The sequence below is a fragment of the Tursiops truncatus genome, chromosome 15, assembly GCF_011762595.2.
Source record: "Tursiops truncatus isolate mTurTru1 chromosome 15, mTurTru1.mat.Y, whole genome shotgun sequence".
In the NCBI taxonomy this organism is placed as follows: domain Eukaryota; kingdom Metazoa; phylum Chordata; class Mammalia; order Artiodactyla; family Delphinidae; genus Tursiops; species Tursiops truncatus.
In genome coordinates, this window is record NC_047048.1 from 17,307,539 (window position 1) to 17,318,180 (window position 10,642).

At 60.3% G+C, this 10,642-nt stretch overlaps 1 protein-coding gene across 3 annotated transcripts in view; it reads left to right on the forward strand.

The window, feature by feature from the left end:
- Positions 1–9,093, forward strand: part of GTF3C1 (general transcription factor IIIC subunit 1) — a 72,761-nt gene extending 63,668 nt beyond the window's left edge. For all 3 annotated transcript variants that reach the window (XM_073792181.1, XM_073792182.1, XM_033841075.2), the window contains 7 exons: positions 529–816; positions 1,509–1,768; positions 2,845–3,125; positions 4,849–5,401; positions 6,069–6,120; positions 6,958–7,150; positions 8,088–9,093. In XM_073792181.1, the coding sequence (XP_073648282.1) occupies positions 529–816; positions 1,509–1,768; positions 2,845–3,125; positions 4,849–5,401; positions 6,069–6,120; positions 6,958–7,150; positions 8,088–8,300 (1,840 nt within the window). In that variant the 3' untranslated portion in view covers positions 8,301–9,093. The remainder of the gene's footprint in view (positions 1–528; positions 817–1,508; positions 1,769–2,844; positions 3,126–4,848; positions 5,402–6,068; positions 6,121–6,957; positions 7,151–8,087) is intronic.
- Positions 9,094–10,642: the final 1,549 nt, after the last annotated feature.

Consider the following 10,642-nt stretch of genomic DNA (forward strand, 5'->3'; position numbering starts at 1 on the left):
CCGTGTCCCCTGCATTGGCAGGCGGATTCTTAACCGCTGCGCCACCAGGGAAACCCCATCATGTACTTTTTAGACCCAGTTTGCGGCACATCAGCAAGAGGTTGTTACAGGGTCTGGACAGAGGCAAGGGCTTGACTGCAGGCTCCGAGTGGAGACTGTGAGATCGAACACACGCATGTCCCTTCTCCTCTGTAGGGGTTCAGGGCTTGCCTTGTGTAAAGATGATTACAGAACGCACATTCGTCTTCCCCAATTTGGTACCGCAAGGCCTAGGGTGTTGGGTTAGATGAAAAGGTGCAGCATCTTCATCTGAGATGGAAAACAGGGCTTCCAGGGAGAAGCCGGTGTGTTTAGTGTTGACGGCGAGGTTTGAAGTGCCCTCAGCCCATCCGCACCAAGGTCTCCAGCAGCCCGTCCGCACCGAGGCCTCCAGCAGCCCGTCCGCACCGAGGCCTCCAGCAGCCCATCCGCACCAAGGCCTCCAGCACCCTGTCCTCAGAAAGGCCCTTCCCTTCTCTTTCTGCGTAGGATTTTCACGTGGCGATTTCCGAGTACCATCTGCACAGAATCATTCCAGTTCTTCGACAGAATCCGGGCTGCTGGCAAGTTGGACCAGCCTGATAATTTTTCCTTCAAAGACCAGGATAATAACGACTCCACGAGCGACCTGGTGGCATTTTCTTTGGACGGCCCTGGAGGACACTGTGTGGCCGTCCTGACCCTTTTCTCTTTGGGCCTTGTTTCCATGGACGTCAGGATCCCAGAGCAGATCGTTGTCGTGGACAGTTCAATGGTGGAGAACGAGGTCATTAAGAGGTAAGAGCCAGGGCAGCCGCTGGGCTGCTGGTCTGAGCACCGTCGGGGGCTTTGGGAACCATCATTTCCTCTCAGGCTGTGGCATCTGCAATTTTATTTTCTCCGTCATCTGGTTTTTATTCTCAGCAAACATGTGCTGCGTTTCTCTGCGTTGTGCTTGGCATTGTGTGGGTATCGGCAGTGCCTTCCGGGAGCTCCCGGGTCGGGGCCTCACGGATCTGTGAACCAGGGATTCCAGTACGGTGTCCAGTGCAGCACCTTCTGCTGGTGCCTCTGGGCGCCGGGGGAGCCAGAGGAGGGGGTGACTGGGCCACACCAAAGAGAAGGACCCAGAACAGTGTGGCACGGAGGGTGGGGTAGGCAGAGCAGGGGGGTCGTTAAAGGTTCCTTGAGGCTGTAACAGCTGAATTGGGACTTAATGGAAAAGCAGGCATTTTTGGACAGAGACTAGGAAGGGCTTCCAGGCCGAAGGGACAGCCCTTGCAGAGACACAGGTATAGGGACGTGGGGTGGGGGGCGGGTATGGAAGGTGGACGAGGGAGATGAATCTGGAGCGCAGTCTGTGCTGACCTGACCTCACAGCCGGATGCCAGGGCTTTGTCTGTGGTCGGAGCGCCGCTCTCTGAGGGGGCGGCCAGACCAGCAGAAGGCTTGGCTGGGCTCCGTCGTCCAGGTCCGTTTTCTGCTCCTAGCCTGGGAAAGGACGGCGCCTTGGAAGAGGACGAGGATGAAGAGGAAGACCTGGACGAAGGCTCAGGGGCCAAGCGCCGGAGCATCGAGGTGAAAGCCCGCCAGGCCTCCCACACCAACTACCTGCTGATGAAGGGCTGCTGCGCCCCCGGCATCGTCAGCAACCGCAACCTCAACCCCAGCGACAGCATCGTGGTGAACTCCTGCCGGGTCAAGCTCCGGCTGCGCTGCACCCCGAAGCCCACCGGGCTCGGAGCCGCTGGTGAGTGCCCCCCCAGCTGCCTCGCGGCCCAGACCTGGGGCTCACGGCCAGGCTCCCAAGGCCACGTGCGGCAGCCACCACTGACTGAGCCAAAGCGGAAAGCAAAGGAAAAGCCCTGCTGTCCGCAGCCGCCGGCGCAGAGGGCGCGAGTCCTGAGTGGCCCGCTCAGGGAGCCCGGGCTGTGCCCACCGTGTGGGTAGCGCTCACCATGGTCTCTTTGCCTGAGTGTTGTCTTTCGACCTCTTGCTGTGAAAGACGAGTATTCTGCTTATATTCATCATCTCATCTCCTTTACTTCCAATTTTTACACTTTTCTGAGTTCTTTCTGTTGATTGCCTTTGAGACGATAATGACTTGCTTAAACCTCCATTCCCTGCACCCTTAATTTCTGGCAGTCTCTCCTCCCTCCACGTAAAACGAGAATATTAGGGCCTCGTCCCTGCACTTCTCTTCCCCTTTCCTACCCCTTTCCTGCTCTGTCTGACTTGCCTTTATTTTCACGTGTTGAGGTGTTTACCTTCACAACCACAGTCAGTATTCTGTGCTGTGTCAGGAGCTTGGCCCAGGCAAAAATGTGATGGCCTGTGGTCTGTGGTCTGAGCAGAGACACCTTGTACAGGAAGCACCAGAAACCAGCCGTGGCTGGTGTGAACAAAAGTCGGGACTCATGGAGGGGTCCCGGCGTATCTCACGGGGTCTGCGAGCCGTGGACATGGGAGCATCAGGAAGGGTGGGGCCCGGGCAGCCTGAGTGGAGGGCCACCCCGCTCCCTCCAGAGCTCTAGGGTTCTGGCTCTCAGACCCCAGCCCCGCCTTTGAGCCCTTCCCTGTGAGTCTTGAACGAGAGAATCATACTGGCTCTGGGGATTGCGTGGGCTGCAGTCAAGGGCCCAGGGCGGCATGTATCAGGCGCCCGACTGCCAGGGGCCCGACCGTGTCCACCCAGAAGGCAACCCCTGGACATCTGGGGAGCAGTGAGTCGGTGTGGGAGCATGACCTGCCTCGGCATCGCCTGTACACTGGTCTGGTGGGGGAGGGGCTTCTCAGGGCTGATTCTGGTCCTCCTGGTCTCCACAGTCACTTCTCTGGAAGAGCTGATGGTGGGAACCTCCTGCCTCCCTGACACATTCACCAGGCTGATAAACAGGCAGGAGGACACCTGCAGCTTGGAAGAGTTCGCCCACCAGCTGGCGCTGTCTGGGTACAAACCCAGAGACGTGGCCGCCGCCCTGGAAGTCCAGGGGGCCATCGCAGCGGCCGGCTGCTTCGGGGTGGACAGGGAGGAGTTGCGCCGAAGGTTCTCCGCCTTGGCGAGGACAGATGGGGAGCGCTCCCGGACCTTCGCAGACTACGTCCAGGTGAGCAGTGCTCTCAGGCAGCCTGTGGTAGCCAGACCAGAAGTAGCAACTCACGGGCCAGACGCACGCTGCGGGTGGGCTTGGCTTGGGGCACGTAGTGGAATTTTTTCAAAAGCTGGATTCGTTGTCAACATTGAAGACAGGAGATCTTGCCTGAAATATTGCCAGCTTCTCCTGAACGTTAGAAGGTCTGGCCACTCTGGGCCCTGCTTCTTCAGCACAGCTGGCCGGAGCCCCCCCCAAGCCATGGGCCTTGTCCTCCCCAGCTCTCTGCTGTCTCCAGGTACCCTGCACCTGCTCCACAGTACTCACCACTTTGTTAGCGCAAGTCCACGTGCCTGACGCGCAATGAGGCCCGACAAGCCGAAACGTCGGAGTTTGGAGGGGAGAAAGGTTTACTGCAGGGCCCTGCAAGGAGACAGGTGGCTCATGCCCCAGCAAGCCCCGAGCTCTCTGAAAGGTTTTAGCAAAGCACTTTTAAAGGCCAGGGGAGGGAGAGGGGTCTCAGGGTTCGTGATCAGCTCGTGTACAGTTCTCTGATTGGCTGATGGTGAGGGAACAGGGGGGTGTCCCAGGGGTTAGTTAACATTGTCAGTCCTTAGGTGCCAGTAGGTCTGGGGACTGCAAATTTAAATTTCTTCCATTTGATGGGGTGGGGGTGGGGTGTGTGGTTCGCCTCTGTAAAACAACTCAGGAAAGTGCACCAGATACTGTTACCTGGGTACTTCAGAGAGGAGCTAAAGCAGAGGATGTGGGGGAAAGGCCTGCCCCACAAAGGCCCCGTAGGGTCCTGCTTGGTTACAGCTTTCCCTACCCGGACCCATTTTCATCAGTGACCCTTGAACCCGAAGAATGTGAGAAGAGTTGGACCTTTTAGATCAAGTGCCCCGGGACCTGGCTTGCCCTCCCGCGTGTCAGTTGTCATCGATGTTGTGTGTTACTGATGTTGCGAGGTGCCTGCCTTGCTGTGTGTTCTTGGGGCAGCGGGGAGGGGGTGGAAGTCGATACTTGTCATTATCAAAGGAGTTCTTACCCATACAGGAAATACAAGAGGGCTGTTGAGTACCTTTCACTTGGTGTTGGATTGTTCTTAAAACTCATGGTGCCTCTGGGGCCCTGGGAGGGAGGGTGAGGATTTTCCCCAGGCCCCAGTGCTGGAGCCCAGGCAGCGGATCCCACTGGCTGCCGAGAGGCGAGGGGCCGGCAGCTCCCTCTGTTCCCTGGTGTCCAGCACGGGGCCCTAGTGGCGCGTGCGCAGCTAACCCTCCCCAGACCCGCGTGATGTGGGCGTGAGTCCTGCGTCCAGGCTGTGAACAGGGGCAAACTCCTTGAATCTTGACTTGTGGGTTTTTTAATAAAAAAGAAAAAGATGTTGGTGAATCCCCGTGTGCTGCCCAGAGTTGGTGCAGCTCATAGATAAGAACAAGGACGTGGGAAGAGGGCGTGGTGAACGAGGGAAGGAGTCACTGTCCTTCACTTGGGAATAATTATGGCTTTTGCAGAAGAACTTGGTAACCCTTGGGGTGTTAAGTCTAGGAGGAGCTGGCCAGGCAGAAGGAGACTTGGAAGGTCACATCAGCTTTGAGGGCGCAGGCGGAGCCACCTGTCCTGAAGGAGCTGGGCTGGCCGCTGCTCAGAACGCTTAAACACCTCAGGCAGGGGAAGGGGACCCCGATGACCCTGGGGATCCCTACAGACGCCGTGTGTCTCCTGCTTTTCCTAGGACCTCTTAGAGCAGCAGCAGGTGCTGGAAGTCGGCGGCAACACCGCTCGCCTGGTGTCCATGGCCTCTGCCGAGCCCTGGCTCCTGCACTCGGTGCGGCTGAAAGACAAAGAGGAGGGCGCTGACCCTCAAAGAGAAGATCCCCAGGCCAGACCCCCCGAGGGGCCTTCCAGCGAGGACAGCCCCTCTGAGAGGCAGGCATCACCTTCTCAGGGCCCCCTGAGCGCCAAGAGGCGTGCCAGCTGGGCCGGTGCAGATGTGGACAGCCAGGGCGGGGGCGCCAGCCCCGAGAGTGCCCCGGAGCCCCCCACAAAGAGGCCCACACTCCAGGACGTGCGTTTGGCCCCCAGCCTGGGGCCCGGAGCAGAAGAACCAGAAACCCAGGTGCCCGCCCTGCCCACAGCTCCTGAGGACACAGGCGTGAGGGAGCCTTCCCCCAGAGCATCGGAAGGCAGGCCAGAGGACCAAGAGGGTGTCGGGGTACCCAGCTCCCCAGGCCGAGAGCAGCTGAGCTGTCAGGCCCAGCTTCCGGAGGGCCCTGAAGACCCCAGAGGTACCAAACCCTGTCCCCCACACCACCTTCCCCCACCCGCCCATTCTCTATCACGGGGCCCGATGGGCCAGGAACCTGCTGCAGCCACAGAAGGGGCCTTTACGTCAGCTTTTCACGGCCTCAGCTTCGAGGGGGAAGCTCTTGCCTATTGACACTCGTATCTCCACTAGAGGGCAGAGGCCTCAGATGCTCCTAAACGACCTGTGAATCATGAGGACAGGGCGCTCTTGGTTCTGGAAAGAGGTGTTTCCTGAAGCATCCCTGTCAGGAAGCAGAAAGGGGAGGGCTCTGGCCTCCCCAGGGGCCTGGCAGGTGCCCCGTTTTCCTCTCCCATGCTATAATCCTCTGGGATGTCTTTGCCCAAGGGTTTCACACCCCCAGCTCTGCAGTCAGGGCTTTCGGCGCTCGCCGCTCCCCGGGGCGGGGCGTCCTCGTGCCCTGAGCACGGCTGCACACTTGCACCCTGCCACCTGTCCCGTGTCGTCCTGGGCACGCAGGCTTTGCCCGCCACGCCACGCCGCCCCAGGGTGAAGGCTCTGAGGAGCGGGATTGCTGTTGCTTTGTTCACTGCTTTATCCCCAGACCCAGAAGGACTTGCGGGATGAATGAGGGAGGGAGAGGTGGGCCTCACCTTCTTCAGTCTCCCACACCCTTTCTCTCTTGACAGGTTTGGCGGACGGTTCTGCGGCCGGGGGCCTCTCCCAGGCAGCGTGGGAAAGGTGGGTGTGCTTCGGACTCAGGTGGCCTGGGCCGGGGGGAGCGGTGAGGGCCTTGGGGGTTGTCCCCAGGGTCCAAGATCAGTTATTACGTGAAGGCCTTTCACAGAGATCTGTGTGGCACAGGGGTCCGGGACATGGGAGGGACTGTTGGTCCCGCTCCCTGGGGGGCCAGGCAGGTGCTCCTTGCATGTGGTGGACGAGGGCCAGCATGCTGACTGCTGGAGCGCCCGGCCCGTCGGGAGCAGTGGGTGTCACAAAAGCCTTTCTGGCGAGGGGGCGCCTGCCCCAGTGTGTACATCACCCTCAGGTTGGCGGGGCCGTGCTCTCCCAGCTTAGATGTCGCCCCCCGCCAGGGCCCAGTCACGCGGTCAGAGCCAAGTGTCCAGCTACCCTGGGGCTTGTCTCACGCCGGGACCCTGTGTGTCAGACCAGTCACTGGTTAAGCTTTTAGCAGAAACCTTCTAAGGAAAGTGTGTCTGGAACCCCCTTATACAGCACAGAAGTAGAACTTTTGAGTACAGACCTGAGAACTTGGTCAGAAGGCGAGGCAGCCAGTGGCCCGGGTCCCAGATGGAGCTGGTAAATCCAGAGGTCCTAGCACTTCCCCCGCCCCCATCCCCCTGCCCCCGCCAGTGTGTGGTGATGTGGGTCCGGCGCTCGTGGGCAGTGGGGCTGGGACCCCGTCTGTCCAGATGGGGGAGGGGGAGGTGGAAGAGCAAGAGGGAGACGGGCCCCAGCCCTGAGCCCCAGGCCAGGCGCCGGACCTCGCTGAGCCTTGGTGTCCCATCCCCGGAGCTGGGACCGTGCGAGCCTGACACCGGTGTGCCCACCCCGCAGGGACTGTGAGCGCATCCGCTTCATCGGGCGCCCGTGGCGCATCGTGGACGGCCGCCTGAACACGCCTGTGATCAAGGGCATGATGGAGGGCATGCTGCACCACATCATGACCAGGCCCGGCGTGCCCGAGAGCTGCCTGCTGCAGCACTACGAGGGCGTCCTGCAGCCCCTCGCCGTGCTCGAGCTGCTCCAGGTGTGACTGGGTCCCCGTCCCCCACTGCAGCTCCCTCTTCCTGGGTCTGGGCTTGAGTCTCAGAGGGCCAGGGTTGGTGGGCGCATTGGCTGAGCTCGAGGGTGTGGCCGCCACGTACAGGCTTGGCCCGCGGGGGTGCACTGGCCTCCTGGCAGACAGCCAGGCTCCTCAGAAGAGCCTCGGGCCCCAGGTGTCCCCCGCACTGCTTACTCCCCACGCCCCGTCAGCCCCACTGCCCTCTGAGGCCGCGGCGCTGGCCGAGCCCCACGCCCGCTTCTGTCCTCCTGCCTCTGGCCTCTGTGCCCTTTAGCGCTGCTGGCGCCCAGCCTCCCACATCCCCCACCCCTGCCCTGGGTTCCTGTCCCCAGGCCGTCCCTCACAGCACCCTTTCCCAGCCCCGAGCTGCTGCCCAGGCCTACATGTTGGCGTTCCCGGGGTCTTGCCTCTGACCCTTTCTCTAGACCAGGGCTCAGGCTCACAGGCCCACAGGGACAGGTGAGTAGTGAGTGACAAGCCCCCGTGGGTGGCAGGATAGCTGGAGACGTGCTCGCGGCCTCCTGAGGGCCGCTCAGCCTGATGGCCGCCCAGCCTGATGGCCGCCGTGCGCTCCGGCCCTGTGTGCCCTGGGCCTCCAGCTTTTCCACAGAAGTGGAAACGGGAAGTTCAGTGTGAAATTCCCCGCGCTTTACAGCAGGTCTGGGCCAAACAGAACCCCATCTGGAAGCTGGCCTGCAACCCCTGCTCAACACAGGGCCGCTGTACAGATGCTGGTCACGCGCTTCTCTCTCTTGCCCTGGGTTTTTGCCTAAACCCCCCTGGTCAATCCCTACTCATCTCTCAAGACCAGGTTCAGGTGTTTGTTCTGGGAGCAGCTCCGGGCACAGAGGACGTGGTCCTCGAATGCCCCTGTGAACCGGTCTGTCTGTGTCATCTGCAGGGCCTGGAATCCCTCGGCTGCGTTCAGAAGCGCCAGCTGAGAAAGCTCCCGGCCGTCTCGCTCTTCTCTAAGCCGGCGGGCGGAGAGGCAGAGACGCCCCCCAGCCCGGGCGGGAGCCGCATGGTCTTCTACGAGCCCACGCTGGACTGCACGCTCCGCCTGGGCCGCGCCTTCCCCCACGAGGCCAACTGGAACAAGTGGGTCCACTTCTGAGCCTCCTGTCCCAGCGCCGGCCCTGAGGAGAGGATGTTCTCTCCTGGGGGTCCCACGTGTGCGGTGCAGCCTGGGGAGGTCAGGGCACGGGGGGGCCCTGCGTCCCACCCGCTGCACGGGGACACTGTGTGCCCAGCCTGCGGCCCCGCCTGTAGTTCCTGGCCTGGAACTCTGGAAGGAAGGCTGCCCGCCCGCCTGCTCCCAGGCCCTTCCGGGACTGCCCCGAGGACTGTGCTTCGTCAGCCCGGGGCCTGGGGGAGAGCTTGGAGACACTGGTCCCGCCTGCTCTCCTCCTCGTGTTCCCGATCTCTCTGGAACCTGGGTTGTGGGGAGCGTCCTCCAAGGGCTTCCGAGGCGAGGCTGCCCAGGCCCCGAGCCTTCTGTACGGACATCCACTGGCCACTGAGGGGTCAGGATCTGGGGGCCGTGGGGGTCTGCCCCATCCACGCAGACCTCGCGTTCCAGATTCCAGCCACCCCGCCGCGGAGGACTCTCCCTGCTCCCTGGAAAGCCCTTGTGGCCTGAGGGGCAGGGCCTCTTGGGGCCGTGTCACAGAGCAGGGCTGGGTGCCCCACTGCCGAGGGCCCGGCATAGACTTGCTCCTCTCCAGGCAGCACCCCTGACCCCTGGGCTGGGGCTGAGCCTGCGACCCACCTGCAGGCCTCCTGCCACCTAGGAACGGGGAGTCCCGGCAGGTTTGGGGTTTGTTTTGTTCTTTCAACCTGTTATTAAGAAAAAAAAATCCCCTGGCATGTATTTATATATTTTTTAATTAAAGCGAAGTAAAATGCAATTTGTTGTGTGTGTTATCTAAAGAATCTTTGATCCCCTGGGGGCTCCTTGTTTTTCAACCTCGGAACAGCCGGGAATGAGATGTTGCCTGTAAAACCGAAGAGTCGGGGTGCTGGGCACAGCCTGACCGCCTGCGGCTGCCTTGGAAGCCCGTCCTCCCGCTCAGCTGGGCCCGTGCCTGTCCCTAGACAGGCGTCCGGCAGCACCCAATCCAGGGCAGGCCTGCCGGCCAGTCGTGGCCCACGATGCCAGCAGGCCGCAGAGGTCTCAGGCCTGGGGCGTGGATTTGGCCCGTGGCTGTTCTCTTTAGCGCACACTTCTTTTTCTGTTGTTTTTTTAGTTCCCAACGTTTTTTTAAAATTGGAGATTTCCCATTTTTTAAAAATCCAGATCTCTGTCTTCTCTTGAAAGATGAGAAACCTGGTAACACTGCCTGTGACGGTCACACGTACGGGACCTGCCCCCCTAGTCACCGCCGCTGCACCCCCAGGCCCGGTCTCAGGCCCATTGCAGCTCGTCTCTCTCACAGCCTGCAGCTCCTGACCTGGCCCAGCTAGCGGCCCTGTGTTTCCATCCTCCCTCTGCCAGGCGCCTGGTCCCCGGGCCAGACTCCAGAGTGACGGGGCGGTGGGCAGGGGAGCGGGGCATGAGGTCTAGGGTCTTGAGGGTGAACCCCCCTAGCACAGCCAAGACCTGGCCAAGTCTTAGCATCATTTTTACTCAAGTGTGGAAAACTAGCATCTGGGGGGATGTTCTGAGATCAGGTAGAATAGTGGATGTGATCTGCTTTGTAAACACGTGCCGATTGTGTGGGAGTACGTTGTGTGGCAGGAGCAAGGTAAGGTTGGTTTTTTAATTGAAGGATAGCTGATTGACAGTGCTGTGCCGATCTCTGCTGTACAGCAAAGTGTCTCAGTTACACACATAGAGACATTCTTTTTCTTATATTTTTTCCGTTAAAGTTTATCCCAGGAGATTGGCTAGGGTTCCCTATGCTTTGTAGTAGGACTCTGTTTTGAGGATCCATTCTTTTTTTTTTTTTTTTTTTCCCGCTATGTGGGCCTCTCACTGTTGTGGCCTCTCCCATTGCGTAGCGCAGGCTCAACGGCCATGGCTCAGGGGCCCAGCCGCCCCGTGACACGTGGGATCCTCCCAGACCGGGGCACGAACCCGCGTCCCCTGCTTCGACAGGCGGCAGGCAGACCCTCAGCCACTGCGCCACCAGGGAAGCCCTGGGATCCATTCTTGATGTTCGGGTCTCAGGGCCTTGGTTTTCTCATCTGAGAAATGGGGATGGAATATCCCCCTCACAGGAGGGCCAGAGGAGTTGAAGAGCGCCAAGGGCAAGCCCAGCTCAGCCAAGTCTGTTTCCTTTCTTGTTTCCCCAGTTGAGGGGCAGTTTGGGCATGTGTATGGGAGATGGGACATAGGGATGTGGGGGTCAGCTCTTGATGCTGAAATCTCAAGCCTCTGTGCACAGGCGCCAAATTGAATCTCGGAAACAGAGATTTGGGGGAAGCAGAAAAGAATAGCTTTATTGCTTTGCCAGG